Source organism: Prionailurus bengalensis, chromosome A1 (assembly GCF_016509475.1).
Source record: "Prionailurus bengalensis isolate Pbe53 chromosome A1, Fcat_Pben_1.1_paternal_pri, whole genome shotgun sequence".
In the NCBI taxonomy this organism is placed as follows: Eukaryota; Metazoa; Chordata; class Mammalia; order Carnivora; family Felidae; genus Prionailurus; species Prionailurus bengalensis.
Window position 1 is genome coordinate 101,138,405 of NC_057343.1, and position 22,367 is coordinate 101,160,771.

The window sequence follows — 22,367 nt, forward strand, 5'->3', positions numbered from 1 at the left end:
TCCCTCCCCCCTCCATGTATTCATTCATTCACTAAGAGAGAGGCCCCTGAGCCCTATTAACTGTGAGATGCTGTGCTAGACAGATGGCCAGTTACAAACACAAGGAAGCTCATGAGCAATCTGTGCCTTAGAGGAACTTGTCGAGACAGACGGTGAGACTGATGAATGGGTGAGTAGTTGCAAAAGAGCTTCATAAATACCCAACTCTAGGCGTGGGCAAGTGTATCTCAGGGTGTTGAGAAGCAAGGGGCAAGAGTTTCCTGTGAGAGTCTGAGGAAGTGCACCGTGGACGTAAGCCTTGAGGGGAATCTTGTCAGATGAGCCTTGTCTCAGGCAGAGAAAGCAGTGAGGGCTTTGCTGGAGAGGGGGAACTTGCCCAAAGGCAGGAGCACTGAAGGAGGAACATGGTGTATCCAGAAACAGGGAGTTTAGCAATGACAGTGCAGGAGGAATTGTGTGATGTGGGAAGATGAGTGTTTAGATGAGAAGATAAATTAGAAAATAAACACAGAGGCACCTGGGTGGCTTAGCTGGATGACTTCAGCTCATGAAGTCATGATCTCAGGGTTCGTGAGTTCGAGCCCCACATCAGGCTCTCTGCTGTCAGCACAGAGCCCACTTCAGATCCTCTGTCCCCATCCCTCTCTGTGCCTCCCCTGCTCATGGTCTCTCTCTCTCTCTCAAAAATAAACATTAAAAAAATAAAATAAATATAGGTACACCTCCTTTTATTGTGCTTCCTTTTTATTGAGCTTGTCAAATATTTCATTGTGTTTTTCAAGTTGAAGGTCTGTGGTAGTGCTGTGTCGAGCACGTCTCTCTGGGCCATTTTTCCAACAGCGTTTGTTCGATTCATATCCATGTCACATTTTGGTAATTCTCACAGTTTTTCAGTTTTTTTCATTCTTATTATGTTCGTTATGTTATCTATCATCAGTGATCTTTGATGTTACTCTTGTGTTTGTTTTTGGAGCGCCACACTCCATGGCCGTAGCAGATGGTAAAGCTAATTGATAAATGTGGTGAGTGTTCTGACTGGTGCACCGACCAGCCATTTTCCCATCTCTCTCCCTGTCCTTGGGCCTCCCTATTCCCTGAGACATTCCAGTTTCAGAATTTGGCCAATTAAGAATACTACAAGGACCTCAAAGTGTTCACATGAAAGGAAGAGTTGCATGTCTCCACTTCAAATCAAAGCTAGAAATGATTATGACTTCACTCATCTGTGGAATTTAAGGTACAAAACAGATGAACAAAAGGGGAGGGAAGCAAAAATAATATGAAAACAGGGAGGGGGACAAAATGATAAGAGACACTTAAATACAGAGAACAAACTGAGGACTGGTGGGGTGGGGGTAGGGGGTGGGGAAAATGGGTGATGGGCTTTAAGGAAGACACTTGTTGGGATGAGCACTGGTGTTATACTCAGGGAATGAATCACTGGGATCTATTCCTGAAGTCATTATTGCACTAGATGCTAACTAACTTGGATGTAAATAAAAAATAAAAAAGCTAGAAATGATTAAGTTTGTTGGGAGAGGCATGATCAAAAGCCAGGATAGGCTAAAAGCTAGGCCTCTTGCTGCACCAAAAGGCAGTCAGTCATGAAGGCAAGTACAAATTGTTGAAGGAAATATAAAGTGCTTCTCCAGTGAACACACGAAAGATTCGAAAGCAACACAGCCTTATTGCTGATATGGAGAGAGTTTTAATGGTCCCTTCAGAACATCTCCTTAAGCCAAAGCCTCATCCGGAGCAAGGCTCTAACTCTCTTCAATATGTGAGGGCCAGGAGAGGTGAGGAAATTGCAGAAGAAAAGTTTGAAGCTGGCAGACATTGGTGCATGAAGTTTAAGGTAAGAAGCTTTCTGTCCCATAGAAGTGCAAGGGGGGACGGCACATGCTTAGGTAGAGGCTGTAACAAGTTATCCAGAAGATCTAGCTGGGATCATTCATGAAGACAGCTACACTAAGCAACAGATTTTCAGTGTAGATGAAACAGCCCTCTAGGGGAAGAAGAGGTCATCTAGGACTTTTCATAGCTAAAAAGAAGTCAGTGCCTTGTTTGAAGGGACAGGTGGCTCTTTTATTAGGGGCTAACATAGCTGGTAACTTTAAGTTGAAGCCACTGCTCATTTGCCATTCTGACAACCCTAGGGCTCTTAAGAATTCTGCTACATCTACCCACCTTGTGCTCTGCAAATGAAACAACACAACCTGAATAACAGCACATCTGTTTACAGAATGAGTTACTGAATATTATAAGCCCACTGCTGAGACCTACTGCTCAGAAAAAAAGATTTCTTTGAAAATATGACTGCTCGTGGACAATGCACCTGGTCACCTAAGAGCTCTGATGGAGGAGTACCATGACCTGAATGTTGCTTTCTTGCCTGCTAATACAACATTCCTTCTGCGGCCGGTGGATCAAGGAGTCATTTCAACTTTCAAGTCTTGTTATTGAAAAAATATATTTTGTAAGGCAATAGCTGTGATAGATAGTGATTCTTTTGATGGCTCTGGGCAACGTAAATTGAAAACCTTCTGGAAAGGATTCACCAGCCTCGATGCCATTAAGAACATATGTGGTTCATGGGAGCCGGTCAAAATATCAACATTTACAGGAGTTTGAAGATATTGATTTCCACCCTCATGGACGACTGTCAGGGTTTCTAGACTTCAGTGGATGAAGTCACTGCAGATATGGTGGAAACAGCAAGAGAATTAGCATTAGAAGTAGAGCCTAAAGATGGGACTAAATTGCTGCAAATCTCATGATAAAACTTGAATGGATGGAGGAGCAGAGAAAGTGGTTTCTTGAAATTGAATGTACTCCTGGGGAAGATGCCGTGAAGATTATTCAGTTACAACAAAGGAACTAGAACATGACTTGCGCTTAGTTGATCAAACAGTGGTAGGCTTTGAGAGGATTGTGTCCAATTGTGAGAGAAATTCAGCCGTTCTGCAAATGGTTTCAAACGGCATAACGTGCTACAGAGAAGCCATTAGTGAATCTATCAATGTGACAAACTTCATTGTGGTCTTACTTTAAGAGAGTGCCAGAGCTTCCCCCAGTCTGATCAGTCAACAGCCATCAACATCAAAGCAAGAGCCTCCTCTAGCAAAAAGATGGTAACTGGCGCTTTGCAGCAATAAAGCATTTTTAGTTAAGGTCTATATACTGTTTTTTGGGCATAATGCAGTTACACAATTAATAGACTACAGTATAGTGTGGATGTAACTATTATATGCACTGGGGAACCAAAAGATTCACTTGACTTGCTTTATTGAAATATTCCCTTTATTGTAGTGGTCTGGAACCAAACCCACAAAATCTCTGACGTTATGTCTGCATAAAAACTGCTGCCTCCTATGCTAAGGAATTCAGTTTCCCAAACTTTAGTAATTTAAGTGTTAATTCCACCATATGTGTCATATCCAAAGTTGTCTTATGTTATTTTTGCTCTACCTTTATATTACTCATACTATTATCTATCTTACAGTTTCCTAAAATGCCTTACTTTGAAACACACCTGTTTTCAAAAGAAACTTCACATCAGTATTGTAAATAGAAAACCAGCGTCAGGCACCTGGGTGGCTCAGGTTAAGCGTTAACCAGGTTAACCTCGGTTAAGCATCTGACTCTTGGTTTTAGCTCAGGTCATGATCTCACAGTTCATGAGATCTAGCCCCACATAGCAAACTAACAGTGCAGAGCCTGCTTGAGATTCTCTCTCCTTTCTCTGCCTCTCCCCCACTCATTCATGTGTGCATGTTCTCTCTCTCTCAAAATAAATAAACATTAAAAAAAAGAAAAATCATCAATTGCAATAAATTAAAGGTCATCATTAAAATGAATGTGATGAAAATAAAACATTCCTGTTAAGTCTTTGCTTGTGAAAGTCTCCGAGCCTGAGACCTGCTGTCTCCTCATTTTTAAGGGAGATGATAAGTTTTGGAGAGGAGTTAAATTCATTGTAGCACCAAACTGAGATTCCTTCAATAATTAGGAGGAAAAAAGGCAGTTGAATGGCATAAAGCTTCCTTACTTTCCTTTTTAATTTTTAAATGTTTATTTATTTTTGAGAGAGAGAGCATGAGCAGAGAAGAGCAAAGAGAGAGGGAGACACAGAATCCGAAGCAGGCTCCAGGCTCTGAGCTGTCAGCACAGAGCCCATCGCGGGCCTTGAACCCACAAACCGTGAGATCACGACCTGAGCTGAAGTCGGACACTTAACCGACTGAGCCACCCAGACACCCTAAAGCTTCCTTATTTTCTAAGTCAGGAGTATTCATCATGGTTCCTGTGTGCCATCTTAGATACTACAAGGATATGCATGTGACATACGGGGAAATGTCATAGGCAATACAGGGCCATCTGAGGATTTTGAGCTAAGAAGTGACAAAATCACACCTATATGAAGAGGGATAACTCAGGACTACAAAGGGAGACCAGAGAAGTAGCTAGAACTTTGCAGGGCAAGGGTCCCAGCATGGACTAGTCAGTGTAACAGGATGGACAAGAGGGACCAGACTTGAGAGAAATTTGGGATCAGGCCACAGCCAGATTTGGTGCCTGGAGGGATGAGACCCACAGGTCAAGGGAAGTGAAAGGCCAGCGATGCTTTGCAGATGGATGGCTTGAGAGACTGCATGAGTGGTCATGTGACCCAGGCCAGGTTTACAAAGACTACGCGGTAGAGTGTGTGTGCCCGATGAGAAGAAAGGGAGGGAACAAGTAAGGAAGGAGAGGGGTAAGACCTCAGCTTTGGAACATCTACCTGTGACAAGTATGCACCTATCCTAGGCTCACATTAAATGCTTATGGCAGAAATGGCAACGTGTGGATGGCAGGCAATTGGAGGCCACCTTGCTGGAGCTCAGGGACATCCCCACTGCCAGTTAGATTGGAAGAGATCACGGTGGTCTATAAATCAGCGTCAAAAACATTTGCACTTACCTACCAACCATTTTAGAAAATTGGTGACATAATCAGGTAGACAGGTTTAAGGTGTATTAGACATGTTTACTTTCGTAAGATGTTCAAAATGAATCCATCCAACCAAGAAGTCATTAAGAACCTAGTTCTATAAAGCAGTTTGCTGAGAACTTTGAGCCAGAGAGAGAGAAATTAGACACAGACCCTGTTCTCATAGAGCTTGTAAAGATCTAATAAGATAAGAGAAAAAATTTTCAGGGATTTAAAGCTTAACGCACGAAGGCTTTATTCATGATTTCCAGAAAACCTATTTAGCCTCAAAATCTTTCTAGTAACTATAGTTAGTATGAACTTTATTTCCATGTGTTTTAAGAAATTGATTATGGTGTTGGGGTAGAACAATAGTATAAATGAAATTTGGAGTAGACTTACAGAACTGTAAGTTAAAATATTTTCAATCATAAGTATTCCTTTTTCTTATGTTGTGCTTAAAATGCTCATTTTCCCAGCTTAGGAGAAACAATATAAACTTTTGTTTTATGTATAGAATAAAATTTCCCTTCTTCCTCAGATGAGTATATATAGTAATAAATTAGAGCCGTCTCATGAGAGTCTCTTAAACAATCAGTTTTATGTAACTGGGATTTTTTTTTTTTCCTGGTCATCAAGACACAGACTAGAAAGCATAGAGTTCACCCTCTCAGCCTAAAAAAGAGTCATACGTTTAAATAAGAGGAAGGACAACAAGCCTAATGTTGATGCCTCTTCTTCAGTTTCTAGACCCTTCTGTGGAAAGAAGTGTTTTTATAAGACTCAGACAGAATTCATTTCCATAGAGCATTCTTAATGGCTCCTGTCAGTACAAAACAGCTGGGAAACATATGGTATCCATTTCCCTGTATCACTTGGAAAAAATTTCACATGTAAATAAAGCCAACATAAAAGAGTAGCCCTTTGAACCCACGACCTTATACAATACATAAATGTATTGGCACAATGCACTCGTTGTATTGGTCCACTAAGTTATGTGACTTTAAAGGTTTTTATCACATCCTGAGATGCACATTTTCAAGAAGTTTCAAAGGAATCAAGGTAATTGGCAAAATATTAGCAAATACCATGCCTAACAATTAGTATGTATTCCTGAAATGTTAAGGGATACACACACACACGTGCGCATGCGCACACACGCCACCGTATTTTAAGCTTTTTAGAAAAAAATAGTGGATAAAATTAAAGGCATATTTACACATTGTAAATTCTGTGTCTGCTATCTCTCTGCTATTTTAAAGAAGTAACCATGTGTTCTTGAAAGGAAGAGAGAAAAGCTTGGCGGAAGTTTCTGGCAGACAATTTTTCATAGCTTCACATTTTTAGGGAAAAATGGACCTATAAAGGATAGGAAACCTTTTAAATATATAATGGACCAACTGGAATTAGGCTTTGCCTTTGCATATTTACTTTTCATAAATAACTTTAGAAGATCCAACTCTTATTGGTGATTATCACTCCTCTGAGTTTATTAACGGGGATTTCGTCCCCTATGATATTAAGCTGTAAATCCCTGAGAAGGATGCGCTTTGGGCACTTCGAAGGAGATTTAATGCGTTGCGCAAAGTGAGATTCAAATTCAAATACTCGCGTTTGTTAATTGTATTCTCTGTGCCAAGTACTGGGTACAGCTTAGAAGCAGAGCCAGCGAAAAAGAAGAGGTGCTGCAGCTTAACAGCATCTAGATACCTCCCTTCCCTCCTGGACCATTCCTCGTTAATACCTGTCCCTTACTGGACAGAATCCAGGCTTGTCGCCACAGCTCATAATGTTCTCTTCTTAGACGTTAAAGGTCTCAGAGCCATAATTCCGCTTAGTGCAGACCTTCTGAAAACCTGTGCGAAATTATGGTCTCTTTTGGAGGAAAGAACCATCCACCAACAATTACATCGCATTCAGGCTCAGAACACTTTCTCTCACCTCCTTAACTTACTTCCAGAACTTCTCTGAATCCTTTTAGATATATCCCAGTAAGAACAAGAATGACCAGCGATCTAAATTTGGGGAGCTTTTAATGACTTGTATGCCACTTTCACCCAAGATTTAGTGGGAGCTGGGGACTGTCATAGAAGTTACAGACCTGAATACACCCCACCTCTTTAATTCTTTGGTTGTGCCCAGTAGCAAAGAACAGACACAAGCACATGCTTTGGGATTAAATACTTCCCACCAATTGTTCCAGAAGAGGAGAGAGAGAGCTCCTAGTTGGAAGGCATGTCCTGAAACCTCCCCCCTTCCAAGGGGGATGGTGTAAATGTAATGGAAGAGGAGGAGGAGGGGTCCATAAATCAGTGACCTACAAGTTTCCAAGAGCTGGGTCATCGGTCTAGTCAGGGGAGTGTCCCAGAGAGGAGGCAGGATCATCACAATGGAGGAGACTGGTGTCCTGTCACCCTGCACCACGAGAAGGCACGGGGTTGCCTTTTATGAGGCTGACTGGGAGAGATGGTGTTCTTATCTTCAACGTCCAGACACATTGCTTTTTCACTGGATGCTCCATCTCCACCAGACCCTCCCTCAAAGACAAACCATGCACTTTTTATCTGAGCTTCTCAGAGAAATGAGAAGGAAAAAACAACAACCACTAACCTGCACATCTCACTCTCCCTTTGTAACTTCCTCTCCTCCTGATTCTTCCCAGCTTTGCCAACAATGGAGGGCAGCTTTGAATCTTCCCGCGTGTTCCGTTATAAAGTACAAATACATTATGTTGCTGTGTGCATATGCCAGAAAGCATGGTAAAATTCCCCGAGCGACGGTTTGTTGGGATACTCATCTGTGGGAGAAAATCACCCAGTAGGTCACAGTTTGAGTTTGCCCAATATTAAATAACTTACCCCTTCTTTATATGAGTATATGAGACTTCTTAAGCTTTAAGGATGTGCATGTGTGTGTGCACGCACATATACGCATGTGTGTACGTTCATCCCTTGTCTCCCTAAACTAGTTTGGAAGTTTGTTTAACATAGAGGATCCTATCTCCAATTCTGCTTCTCCAGGTGGTGACAAGTCTCATAATACTTCCAAAGAGGTATAGCCATCCAGGGAATGAACCTAAAAATCTGTCGGGGTTTGTTTGTTGTTTTGGCTGTCTCCTTTTACCATGCTTCCTACTTGAGTTCATTTTGAGCCAATATGCCATCACTTGTATCACTCACTGTTTTCTAGTGGTAAGTATGAACCGTTTGTTTGGGGGTATCTTGTGTTTGATTTGCCTTCTCCCTACAGGTGTCCCCTTAGACAGGGGCTTTCTTTGAACATAACCTGAGTGGTCTATGTCTGGCCGCATGGCCAAGATACCTTCAGTGTTTCAATGTAATGCTCTCCTCTTTTATATATTTCAAAACAGTTTCTAGTTCGAGCTGGAATTGCAGTGTGTCGGCTCTCATCACAAACACGCAGAAGCCCACAGGCATCGCTGATGTGTATAGTAAGTTCCGTCCTGTGAAGCGAGTTTCCCCACTGAAACACCAGCCAGAGACTCTAGACAACAATGAAAGTGATGACCAAAAGAACCAGAAGGTGGAGTGCCAGAAAGGGAGTGATTCAGAGCCAGGCCCCCCACCTGAGGAGCTCAGCCCTGGAGATGGAGACAGTGGCCCCCAAAGTAAGAGCACCGAGCCCAGCACCTTGCTGGGTGAACTGGAGCATTATGACCTTGACATGGATGAGATTCTGGATGTGCCTTACATTAAATCCAGTCAACAGCTTGCCCCTTTTACCAAGGTGACTTCAGATAAGAGAATTTTGGGTTTGTGCACAACCATCAATGGCCTTTCTGGCAAAGCCTGTTCTCCCGGAAGTGCCGAGAGCTCACCGTCCACCCTGACACCATTCTGTGTTCTTTCTCCCGTGAAAAGCCCTCACTTGAGAAAAGCGTCATCCATCATCCGCGACCAGCAAAAGCTCTCTGCTGAAGAGTCTGAGAGCTCACCGCCTTTGGTTAAGTGTGGCTCCGCATACGAGCCTGAAAACCAGAGCAAGGACTTCCTAAACAAGACCTTTAGTGATCCTCATAGTCGAAAGCGCGAGAAGGCAATGCCAGACTGCCAGCTCAGGGACTTCCATCCACAGTCCTCCGCAACAGAACCCAAAGTGGAAGAGCAGATCGGGGGTGTGAGCTGGACCAGCTCCCAAGGCCCAGAAGAAAGGAGTGAGTATCTGAAAAAAGGGAAAAGCATCTTGAACATCGTTAAAGAAGGACAGATATCTCTCCTGGTGAGTATGATCTAATTCGGTAATCTAGAGACTCCAGTTTTACCAACTCCTTCATGAGTAACAGAATGATGAGTGTTTGTTCCCATCCTGCCTTAATCTTTACTCATAGCTTTAGTTTGATGATGTGCCTTTTGAAGTTTAAAATCCAACTTTAGATTAGTACCAGGGAAAATAAACAGCTATAGAGGGAGTGTTATTCCCCTTTAACTCTGCAGGACTTTGACTGAAATGGGACACATAATCTAAAACAACACAAGTCTAGGGGCACCTGGGTGGCTCAATCGGTTAAGCGTCCGACTTTGGCTCAGGTCATGATCTCATGGTTAGTGAGTTCGAGCCCCACGTCGGGCTCTGTGCTGAGAGCTCGGAGCCTGGAGCCTGCTTCCGATTCTGCTTCTCTTTCTCTCTCGGCTCCTCCTCCACTTGTGCTCTGTCTCTCTCTATCAAAAATAAATAAATGTAAAAAAAATAATTAAAAAAATAAAACAAAAACACAAGTCCAGCACTTGCTTTAACATGACTCTTGATGTCTTTCTTTTCCCTTTTCAAATGGTCCCTAATGTTCCCACTCACTTACTCATGGGGATGTGTGTGTTCCTTGTTGATGGCGGACCTGCCAGATCCATGAACAGAGGGTCTTCTGTTTTATCCTGATCATTATTCAGAAAAGTTGGACCAGGACGTTTAAGAACGTTTGCAGATAGAGCTTACCCTAGAGCTTGGTTGCCCTCTGACCTACATGGGGCTTTTACTCAGTCCAGCTCTGCATGTCTAGGGAGTGCAAGGAAGCTTTTCCAAAGACTCTAGTCACAGAGTTAACATGATGTGTAAGAAAAGCCTGTTCTGCCTCGGCTCAGAGAGAGCTCAGCCGGAATCACACCCCATCTGCCTGCATTGTTCTTTTCTGGCTTCCAACTTGGATCGAACAGTAGCAAGCCTGGGCTGATACCATGATGTTAATTAAAGTCTCACTCAAGAAAATCATCATATCTTGGCAGTGCGATTCCACTTAGGGTAAAGCCATACAGAGATAAGTACAATGTGCTTGGTCCATTATCCCAAATCTCACTGTTACAGGATAATAGGATTGAATGGTTTTACCAAATAAAGTAATAAAAAAATGTTTTCCTGATGAAAATAGGTTTTCCATTTCTCCTGGCTCTTTCTCTCTTTTTCTTTCTGGTTCATTTCTTCCTTTTGTCCGTCCCATGTTTTCATGTTTCCCGAGTGATAATACCTCTCAGTTCACCCAACAGTCTCTGTCAACCATAGAACTAACACAGGGAACTAAGCTTCACTACAGGTGAGAAAATCAAAGCCCAGGTAGCGTCCAGGAGTCTGTCTGGGGTGAAAGTGTCTAGAAGAACCCCGTGGTGGCGCTAGTCATGGCAGCCATCATGAGTTTGCAATGAAAGCCAATTCTCTGTAGTTCAAGGCAGACGAGATGCTTGAGAGAAGTAGTTCCTTCATTCAACAAACCTACAACAGAGAATAAAACACAGTCTGGCTGTCAGCACTTAGCAGTCGAGTGGAGTAGACAGAGAGGGAATTTGCCAATTACCATAAATATCATTGCAGTTGTTTAGAAAGCCAGCTCGGAGTCTCCGCAGTCTTGTTGACCTATCCCAGTCTCCATGTCTCCCATGAAGATAAGTCTCTTGAGAATTCATGTTCTCAAGGGTAGCAGAGCAAACTCTGTAATGGGCAATCATCAGAACTGATGGTAAGGAATTTTGACTTACTACATCCCCAGGATTGGCACCAGAGCTTCCGGAAGATCATCTCTTCTTACCAGTGCCCACAGCAGAACCCCCACAGCATCTCGTTCTGATTATTGACTTAAGTGTTCTCATCTTAACTCTTTGTACAGCCCCACCTAGCTGCTGACAACCTAGACAAAATTCACGACGAGACTGGCAACAATCTCTTACACGTGGCCGCATCGCAGGGACATGCGGAATGTCTGCAGCACCTCACGTCTCTGATGGGAGAGGACTGCCTCAGTGAGCGGAATGCGGAGAGATTGACTCCAGCAGGCTTGGCCATCAAGGTGATCGGTTGGGGCTGCGCCCTCCACCGCTAAAAGTCGGGTTGTTGGGGGTTTTGGGGTTTTTTTTTAGGTCTTATTTTCATTTATTTTTGAGAAAGATACAAAGAGCAAGTGGGGGATGGGGGCAGAGAGAGAAGGAGACAGAATCCCAAGCAGGCTGCATGCTGTCAGCGCAAAGCCGGACATGGGGCTCGAACCCACACACCACGAGATCATGACCCATGACCCGAGCCAAAATCAAGAGTCAGACACTTAAATGACTGAACCACCCCGCTGCCCCTGATTGTTGTTTTAAGATTCCTAGTGAGCTAAGTCGGACACATGAGTGTAGGGTGGGGAGGGGGGAGCACAGTATACCTAGTAAATGGCAAATGAGCATATGACATTTAAGATAGTAATCATTTCAGTTACTAACTGCTTTGAGATTTGGAGACTACATTCCAATTTATTGTGCAATGAGGGTAAGCTTCGAGTCAGCTAATAAAGAGGAAGTAAAATGATCTATTGCAGTTCTCAGAACTTTTGTTACTGCTGGTGACTGCAATTCAGATTCTTAACCACACCTGGATTTATCTGAGACGGTTTCATTTTTTTCCTAATGTGAATATAATGAGCGAAACAAATGAGGAAAAGGTGTATTTTAAGGAATGATAGCTCTCAGGAGTATTTCAGATCATAAAGCAGGCTTCTAATGGATCACATCTGAAGTTTAAATGTCTTCAGGACCCAAAGTTGTTTAGAGGGTCAGTGCCGAGTTTGAGTCTAGCTCTTGGTGGAGCACAGTATGCTGTCTGTCAAAATCTATACAAATTAATGCCGACGGGGAAAGAGTTAAAACCTAGAAATTGTGAGTCAGGGAAACATGGTCTTTTATAGCACTGCAAGTTGAGTGCCTCTGTAAAATATAACACATCGCTAGAAGGTTAGCTATTAAACTAAAATTACTTTTAAGATCTTTGGCAAATAAATGTAGAATTCAGTCATATTTATGAAGAAGCCAGAAGTGAAGTTCAGGGAAATATAATACAGCCTGTGCTTCTACATATGTGTTTTGCTAGTTATGTCTTCTAAAAGCTGAATGATCATAATTTTTAGAAATGGAATTACTTTTGAAATTTACTAGGGGAACTTGCTAGTTAAAGAAATCTGTTTGTGAATTCACTGAAGAACATGTTACATTTGAAAAACAAGTGGTTGCTGGCCTGCCCCTCACATATCTTTTAAGCAAATCTGAATTTTTGCATCGTTAATTTATTTACCATGTGGTAAAGTTTTTACGTATTACAAGTTGCTTTCTGTTTCATTTAATTTTACTCAGTGATAATGTACTATTGCAAAGATGCTATAGAAAATAATTTTTTTTTTATAAAATAAGAAATCTATGACCTTGGTAGATATCACTTTCCTTTAGTGAATGTTGCCGTGTCACATTAAGAGCGGAACTGAAGGCAGCCATCATGAAGAAAGAGAAATTAGATGCGAAGTCAGGGTGCATCATAGTTGAGTTCGACAATGTGTACCAAGTCCAGTAGGTACTATGTTAGATGAAGGCAATTCAGATTTGAATGAGACGTAGTCCCTTTTCTTAAGGAGCTGATAGCCAGATAGATACGGCAGGTAAGTTACCAGCAATTCAAGTGTGGGGTGGCGAATTCAGGATCTAGTCCTAGATCCGAGTCCTGCGGGAAGGCAGGGGTTGGGTCTGGTCATCAATGGACATGAGTCAGTGATGAATAAATTATTGTTGCATGGCCAATAAATATTGACATTTGCCTTGCTGTTTTAGTGTTTATAAAATACAGGTCTTATCAGTTTTTCTAACTAATGTTAGATTATGGAGTATATCTTAGCTACATAGTTGGAAGAGAAAGGTTTTTTTTTTCTTTGTTTATATCCCTTCAGGCTTGTTTTCACAGATTAAGAGTCTTCAGAGTAGGACAGTACAGAAGAAACTTGGTGGCATTTCAGCCACCTGGGTATAAACTCTTTCTATGGTTTCCATATTGTTAGTCCATTCTTAAACTGCTTCAGTCAACACACTGCTATCATATAATCGGCATGGAAACTTAAGCTGCAGGGCATTTTGGGACATCTGGCTGGCTCAGTTGGAAGAGTGTGCAACTCTTGATCTTGGAGTTGTGAGTTCAAGCCCCATGTTGGGTGTAGAGATTACTGAATAAGAAGAATAAGAGTAAGGGTAAGGGTAAGAGTAAGAATAAGAATAAAACTGTAGTGCATTTTGTTTTTTTGTTTTAATGAAGAACACATACCAAACCCATAAAACTTAAAAGCTCTTATTTGGGGTCTCACACTTTTCATATTTTTACTTCCAGGCAATGATATGAGAAAGGGAAATCTTCTACTTCTTCCTTTAATCTAGAATTCACAAAAGCAGTAAAGACAGATATTTTGTGAGTGCCACCCCCTTTGGAAATTGGTCCTGACACAAATCCTGCCTCAGTCCATTCAGTGTAATTTGACAGACATTGGTGAAGTTGAGGGAGTTCTAAGAAGTCATCATTCTTTTGTTTTAGGACCTTGTTTTGAACACCAGTGACCAGCCGATGGTGTTTCAGCTCATTAAACATAGGTCTGAGAGCCCTGCTGTTATTAAAGAGAACAAACTCGGTACAAATGGCCAAAGTTGCTGAGATAATATGACTGGGCTGACAGGAAGCAAAGTCAGAGATAGGATATCACATAAAAAGATTACCTGAGGAAAGCGGCTTTGAAGGCTTAAGAACTCCTCTCCCCTCCACTTAAACTCCTTAGATGGAACGTAATAAATTCTTACCAGTTACATGCAGAATTTATTGAGGGTTTTCTGGGGAACCCAGCACTGAATACTGTGGCAGTTCAGCGCATTACTGAGTCCCCTTTGGGAACAGTTTGGCAAAAATAACTGGAAAGAAAGATTTCTATAAGGTGAGAGCAGTGTGTTTCTCAAATAGGGCCAACACGATACATTATTTTAGGAGCTAAACAGACATGGAATGAAATACCCTTAATTTCTTTTTCATTTCTCATTCAGTCCTTTCTGATCAAGCTCAAAGACAACATGTTGGTCTGGTGAAAATATGACTTCAGAGACATAACCTACTGGCACTCCTTTTTAACATCCAGTGAGTGACCCCAGTCTCAGAGACTTCAGGCAAACAGTCTCCTGCCAGAATGTAATAACATTTTGTTTGTTTTCTTGGTATTTCTATTTACGGCAAGTGATGCTGCGTTCAAAATCATAGTAGCGACATATTTCCTTCCACCTTTGTGGCTGCATTTTGTCACTTAATACATTTATTTCAACATCACCTTGTGGAATAACTAGACCTAACAGACATCTCACAGAACATTCTAGCCAACAACAGAATACACATTCCCCCCCAAGTACACATGGGACATTCTCCAGAATAGACCATATGCTGGGCCAGAGAACAGGTCTCTGTAAATTAGGAAGGATTGAAGTCATACAAAGTATGCCCTTTTAACCATAGTGAAATGAGGTTTAGGAGTCAGTAACAGAAGGAAATTTGGGGTATTCACAAGTGTCTGGAATGAATAGAATAATTATTATCACGTATCCAGAATAATCACTTATCAAAGAAGAAATTATAAGAGACCCTGGAAAATATTTGGTGGTGAATGCACATGCAATATATTATCATTTAAGGATGTAGTAAAAGCAATGCTGAGGATGAAATGTATAATTGTAAATGCCAGAATTAAAAAAAAGAAAAGGAAAATGATCTAAAGTAAGCTTAGGGGCGCCTGGGTGGCTCAGTTGGTGAAGCACCCCACTCTTGATTTAGGCTCAGGTCATGATCTTGGAGTCATGAGGTCAAGTTCCTTTTGGGCTCTGTGCTGGCCGTGGAGCCTGCTTCAGATTCTTGGTCTTCCTCTGTCACCCCTCTCCCCTCTCAAAAAAATTATTTAGAAAGAAAGAAAGAAAGAAAGAAAGAAAGAAAGAAAGAAAGAAAGAAAGAGAAAGAAAAAGAAAGCTAACAGCTTAATCTTCTTAGGAAACTTAAAAAAAAGAAAAGAAAGCTACATTTAAAGCAAGCAGAAGAAATTTGAAAATTCAAGCAGAAATAAATGCAACAGACAACAGGGGAAAAAAGAAAACAACATAGAAAGTCAACAAAACCAATTCTAGTTCCATGAAAGGATTTTTTCAAAAATGAGTAAGCTTTTAGTTAGACTAAGACAAAAAGAGACAAGACTCAAATCGTTAAAGTCAGAAATGTTGCCATATACTCCCGTGTTCTGCGTACGTGCTGCTTGCTCTGAACGGTCTTGCCTAGCAGATGCTCGCCACTATTCTCCTTCCTTTGTCCATTCAGAAGGAACGGAATGCAACGCATGGTGTCAGTGGCTTGTTGGGTGTTGATTCATCCTGGTAGGGCACAGTTGGCTTGCTCAAAGCGTGCGGTTTGAAAAACATCTGCAATGAAGGATCCATACACGAAAGGATGATGGGTGGGGTATAGGGAGCCCAAGAAGAAAAGTGCAGTGTCCTGGACTAAGAGCAGAGCACTGTTACCATCTGAGAGCCGGGGGTGCCAGCAAGACAGGGCTGAAGGAAGGAACTGGCTGATTTTTGACCTTTGACTGGTAGAGGGACTCAGCAGCCAATGGCAACCCCATAGGGGTTGGGGAAGCTAGGAACAGACGGGACCTCAAACTCCCTCTCTTTTCGTGGTGTCCCACTACCACTCTCCATCAGCCAAATCTGGGGGCAAGGGAGGTGGCCCATACAGACCAACCTCCTCTGGCAGCAAGGAGGGCAGCAGAAGGAGGAGACAGATCAGTGGGGGCACCTGGAAGCTACTCGGCCCACACCTGGCCCTGCTAGGTTCCCCCAGGGGAAGAATGGTCTCTGCCTGCGAATAGTTGTGAGTTGACTACTTGAAATTCCAATATGCAAACAGGTGTAGATGAATAATGAGCAGATTACCTCCTCCATCTTATGTTTAGAATACGCTTCCCACCCTCCATGACGCGGTGGCTCTTTTCTCCTGGTCTGAGGCCCCACCCTGGGCAAACCGGGAAGGCGGCTGAACGTCTCGCTGGTGTTATAGAGGATCTAAAAGAGCATGCTGCTAGTAAGAGGTAATAAGTGTTGTGTGCCAAGGACTCTTACATGTTCTGTCTCATCTGCTGCTCCCAGTAACTGTATGAGGTCATTACTACTATCCCTGCCATTTCACAGAGGAGAAAACGGACTATCAGAGAGGGGAAGCAACTTGTTGGAGGTCTTGTAACTAAGTAGTGGATTCAGGATTTAAATCCATTCCAAAGTCTGGATGCTCGTGACTAGCTTATACATGTCACGGCTGCCTTCCTGGTTTGCACAGTTTGGGATCTCAGCACTGGAGGAAAAAGCCAGTGCGCTTTGGGGACGGAGTCCCCAGAGCCTTCAGTGCAGGTAGCATTGGAGCCAGTATAATAGGATTATTTTTTTTCTTTCTTTTGGAATCCTGCCATTTCAAATTCTCAAGGGTTAAAGCCTATTCTCAGAGTTAATGAATAAACGGATATTGGTATATTCACACAATGGAATACTTGGCAGCAGTAAAAAAGAACAAACTTTTCATACAAGCAGCAGCACAGTGGACTCTCAGAGGCATGAATGCTCATAATAAAATAAAAATCCTATCAGTGGTTGCCTGGGGCAAAGGTGAGGACCTGAGACCCTGGAGTCCTAGAGACTGGGGGGAAGGGGGCGCTGGAGATGTTCTATATCTTGATTGGAGCAGTAGTTACAAGAGAGTATGTATCTGTTGAAATTCATCAAACCACATGCTTAAAACACGGTAGGGTATGTTTTATAGTATTATAGTATTGAATACCTCAATACAGTGATTTAAACCAACTGATTAAGTTTATGAAACTGCATTTACGTAAAAATTCCCCAACTGATTTTGAGTCAGAACCACAGATCAGAAGTATAATACATGATATGCTTATACTGCAAATAAATTAAGCCAAATACAAGAACCAAAATTCATGTGATTTTTTTCCCTCGGCAAAATTACTGTCTGTGAGGTTTTGTTTTGTTTAGTTTTTGAGAGAGAGAGAGAGAGAGAGAGAGAGAGTGAACATAAGCAGGGGAGAGACAGAGAAAGAGGTTGACAGAGAGAGAAGCCCAAGCAGGCTCTGTGCTGTGAACACAGAACCCGATGTGGGGCTCGAACCTGATGTGTGAGGTCATGTCCTGAGTCAAAATCAAGAGTTGGACACTTAACCAAGTGAGCTATGCAGGCGCCCTGTGCGGCTTTTTTTTTTTTTTTTTTTTTAGCTTATTTTCTTTATTTTCAGGAGAGAGAGAGGCAGAGAGAGAGAGAACCTGTGCAAGCAAACAGGGAAGGGGCAAAGAGACAGACACACAGAGTGAGGGAGAGAGAGAATCCCAAGCAGGCTCTGAGCTGCCACCACCAGAGCCTGACACAGGGCCAGATCCCACAAACTGTAACATCATGATCGGAGCCAAAATCAGGAGTCAGACATCCAACTGACTGAGCCACCCAGGTGCCCCTATGAGGTATTTTTCAAACCTGAATTACTTTGAATTTCTTTCTTCTTTTTGTCAATCTAGAACGGTCAGTTGGAGTGTGTACGTTGGATGGTGAGTGAAACTGAGGCCATTGCCGAACTGAGTTGTTCTAAGGATTTTCCAAGCCTCATTCATTACGCAGGTTGCTTTGGTCAGGTATGAGGAATTTTTAATAATCAGATTTATAAGCAGTCGCTTCATTGTAATATTTTTAAATGACAAACATGTTTTAAACAACCTAAATATTCCATAATAAGATATTGGATAAATAATGAAGCTACATACATATGATGGAATTTTATGGGAAAAAACATTCATTATAAAATATTGAAACGTATGCTATAAAACCATTCCTGTAATTTGGTACCAACTTTGAATTCTAGAGAAAGGAAGAGACGTAAATAATAAGATTAGAAAACAAGCTGTGTCACAACATGTTCACAGCTGTTACCACTCAAGGCGGAATTACAAGTGGCTTTTATCTTTTTTGTATTTTTCAGTATTTTCCAAATTTCCTACAACAAATGCATTTAACTTTCGTCAAAAGGGAAAATGATACATTTTCTCGTACCCAACATTAAAAGGAAAATCTTCAGTCAGATATCAATCAAGGAAATCAATAAGATGAGCAAACACACTAACTAGATCAGTCGCACTTACAACCAGTTTCTACCTTAGGAAATCCCAGTATGAGTAGTTGATGTACACAGATCACAATCCAGGGTGTGGAGTACAAAAATCATCAGTAACTCCCTTTGAGAGGAGTAAGTATAAATTATATTTTCTAAAAAATTGGAACCACAGAGTGCCAATCTCAGCCTTAAAAAAATAAATAAAGTCAGCACTGTATTAAAATAGATTTAATCATATTTGTCTGTGGCAAAGAAAATTGCTTCTCATGCCTATAACCATATCCCCTTTGGCTTCATGAACCATCCCGGTGGCAGTAAATTGTGGTATTGTCAACAAGAGATTAAGCTTTTCCGAGCATGACAATCTCAAGTTCAAAAAATACCCTTGGAGAATATGACTGCAGTCTTTCTTTAGTGCGAGTCCATGTTAGGTGATAGTTTATGTTGTACCATGGTAACTTCAGTGAATATAAATTGTACACAAATATGTATGTATGAGTGTGTGTTTGTATGTATGTATCCCATATATATAAATATGACATATGTATAACATGTATGTGACACACATATACAACATATATGTATATGTTAATATGTAATGTTCACTCTCTGTGCCAGGCACCAAGCCTTTGGAGTTTGTGTACATTATATCTCGCTTATTCTTTAAAATAACCCTGTTGGATCCTGTTGTCTGTACCCATTCTGGAGGTGAGAGTCAAGGAAGAAAGTTAAGTGGCTTACACTTGTCTTGTTCCAGTGCCTAGTAAGCAAAGAGTGCACCTCAGCTCAGGCCCTCTGATTTCAGGACCAGATTCTGTTTTGCATCTGCCTGTGTAGGCAATTCCTATAGCCCGTTCCCAGCGGCATTGACCTGAGGAAGACTTTCTTACAATTCCGTCTAACAACACGTGGTGATACACAGGTCATCGAAGTCAGTACCTGGTACTAAATTTACGACATGAAGAAAAGAGCAGAAAGAACACTGACAATTTGTCAAAGCTACTGTCTTTGAAAGAATTACTCCATTTTCTCAGTGTCCTGTCCTGGCGAGCCCCAGTCACAGTATTCCACAAACAACCATAACAGTTCCTAAGCAATTGCTGAGGATGCCCTTTTCTGGCTTGTACTGGCAAAGGGGAGAATCGAATTTTCGAATGACCAAAAGAGTGTAATCACCGATGATCTTCCTAAATCATTTTCAGTATAAAACTGAATGTAATTTATTCCCAAACCGTCTGAATAATCGTTTCGTGTTCCTGATTTCATTGGCTTATCTAAAGCCTAGCAAGGAATTTTCCATCCCCGTAGAAAGGCTACCTGTGCTTTTGGTAGAGCTTGCCAAAGAAAAGGAGGAAGGGATTGCATTGCTGTTCTGAGACTCTAAGTAAATAATTGGGCCCCTGGCATTCTTTGTGTCGGGAAATGCTGCTTATGTGTGCCAGCTTCTCTGTTCGCCTCTCACAGTGGGTTTCTTGTAATCGTGAAGCCGTCAGAACCAAAGAAGCGCACATGTCCTTTCTGGGACTGGTTGGGTGATGCTGTGGCCTACTGGACTGGACTAGAGGAAAATACGGAAATCGGGGACCTCGCAGAAGAGCCACGTCAGACATTTGCCTCACGCTAGTATCAGTCTTCAGACTGTTATTTCAAGCTGAGAGGCCTTTTTAATGACCCAGAGTACGGCTCTGAGCAGGGCAGCCCAGCAGAGCCTTTCGGAGAGCACTCCTCCCCAAGTGGAAGGCATCGAGGCCCTTTAGAACCACGAGTCCTCCTCTGCCCAGCCATCCCGCATCCGCCACAGGCACTTATGTAACATGTAACCTGTGGAGATGCTGAACTTGGAACCACTACAAGGCTAATATTTTCACAAGGAAGACTGTTATTGAACATTTTTCTAATGGATTCAGCACATGCAGGTTTTTCTGCATCAGGCAGGCACTTGAGTGTGCTCTGCTTTTGTTTCTTCAGTAAATACTGCTGGAAAGAATAGAACAGAGGAAAATTCCTCCCTTGGTTTATTTTAGTTGCCCTCTGCCCCTCATATAGATTCTCAAAGAAGGGGCTCTACGTGACTCCCAATTTGTGTCCTTTTTCTCGCAAAAATTACCTTAAAGACTCCGGTACCGCAGGGCAGCCGGCAGATTTTAGCGGTCTCCTGGAGTGATAGATCTTGGGGTGATAAGAATTGATTTTCCTCCTCTTGACACATGAAGTCTCAGAGGGTGCAATTATTCCATTGCCTGATCGTACAGAGCAGCGCTAGCCACAGGGAGCACGGAGGTGAAAACTGCAGGGAAACTCCCGGAAAAAGCAGGGATGTCCTCCAGTCGGCCTGCTTTGCTGTCCCTGGAGAGAGTTGTTGCTGGCCAAACAGTAGAGACAGAACTGTCTCAAGTCAAAGCTACCCTGTGTCACGGGCGCTGTTTTATTTCACCACGAACGCTCTGAGGGTCTGGCCCACGCTCCCAGCAAAGCTGTCGTGCCCTCAGCAGTTTGGGGGCTTCCACACATTCTGCACCTGTCATTGGTTCAGTGGGTTCTGTGTTCCTTGTGACCGTTGTGTTTCTGAGTCCCCCCTGTCACTTTTGGTAAGGACATCCTGCTATGAAAACAACCTCCCTCATAGCACTCAGCGTGTACCAAGAGCACCTTTGTCTACACTGGGTGCATTCTGCATTTTATTTTCTGTGTTTATTTATTTATTTTGAGAGAGAGAGAGAGAGCAGGGGAGGGGCAGAGAGAGGGAGACAGAGAATCCCAAGCAGGCTCCACACCGTCAGCTCGCAGCCTGACACAGGGCTTGAACCCACGAACCATGAGATCATGACCTGAGCCGAAACCAAGAACAGGATGCTTAACCAACTGAGCTACCCAGGCACCCCGCATTCGGCGTTTGAAATGTTGGCCCTGACACAGATCAAAACAAAACAAAACAAAACAAAAAACAAAGGGATAGAATGATCAGGGACAAGTTTTGAAAAAAAGGAACAGAACAGCAATTCCTACAGCAATAGGCATGCAGGCAAGAGGCTACGTGCGATTGTTTTTCCACGATCGACTTTAAAAAAGCAAAATATTCTGTGGACTTGATTGTTTCACTGTCACCGGATAGAAATAAGAAAACAACACGCAAAGTACTGAGATTGCAGACAAAAGCAAAATAGAAAAATGTCTGATTAGCCGAAGCACCCATCCGCTCTCCAGGGACTGATCTTTGAAACAGCGTAAGCAACACAGAGCTCCATAAACCCACAGACTGATGGGCTGTTAATTGTGCTTTCTGTGACCCAAGCGTGCAAAATGAGTGTGTCCATTACGGATTCAGGGGTCATGGGTCAGTGAGTGGCTGCGGATACTCATACTGAGTAGACAGCAGAGGCCTGGAGAACAGTGGCTCCGTGTCTGATCTTAAATCCTAGCCCTGCCATTTACTAGCTCAGGGGTCTTGGAGACGTTTATTATTATTTTTAAATAGAAAAGATCTCTCTGGACCTCAGTTTGTTCATCTCTAACATGGAGATAAAAGTGGTTTATTTGCCAGGGGGCAAAAAGCCGCATGAACACTGCCCGTTGCTGACACATAGTAGACATTAGATAAATGTTGCTTCTTAGGATTATTGGGTATCTTCCAATTTCCTGTTTTATTGATCTCAATATTGTTCAATTGATTTATTTCACCATAAGTAAAACATAAGGGAAACTTGACAATGAATGATTTAGGCCTTAACCTTTTTAACAAGTTCTTGGATACACTTTTTGTTCACATTTTACCGTCTCTGGATTCTGCATTTATCTTACAATGTATGACACCCTGAAATTGTGGCTGGCCATGTTTTTACATTTTAACATCTCAAAAACCAGACTGAATTCTACCTTTGATAGTATATTAGATTCGATGATCTCTGATTGCAGAAGAAGGTGCCTCCTT

At 42.3% G+C, this 22,367-nt stretch overlaps 1 protein-coding gene across 3 annotated transcripts in view; it reads left to right on the forward strand.

Annotated features, from left to right (window-relative positions):
* Nucleotides 1-22,367, forward strand: part of LOC122486728 (synuclein alpha interacting protein) — a 161,612-nt gene that overhangs the window by 110,053 nt on the left and 29,192 nt on the right. For all 3 annotated transcript variants that reach the window (XM_043586244.1, XM_043586235.1, XM_043586251.1), the window contains exons 4-6: nt 8,339-9,207; nt 11,078-11,257; nt 17,850-17,963. In XM_043586244.1, the coding sequence (XP_043442179.1) occupies nt 8,339-9,207; nt 11,078-11,257; nt 17,850-17,963 (1,163 nt within the window). The remainder of the gene's footprint in view (nt 1-8,338; nt 9,208-11,077; nt 11,258-17,849; nt 17,964-22,367) is intronic.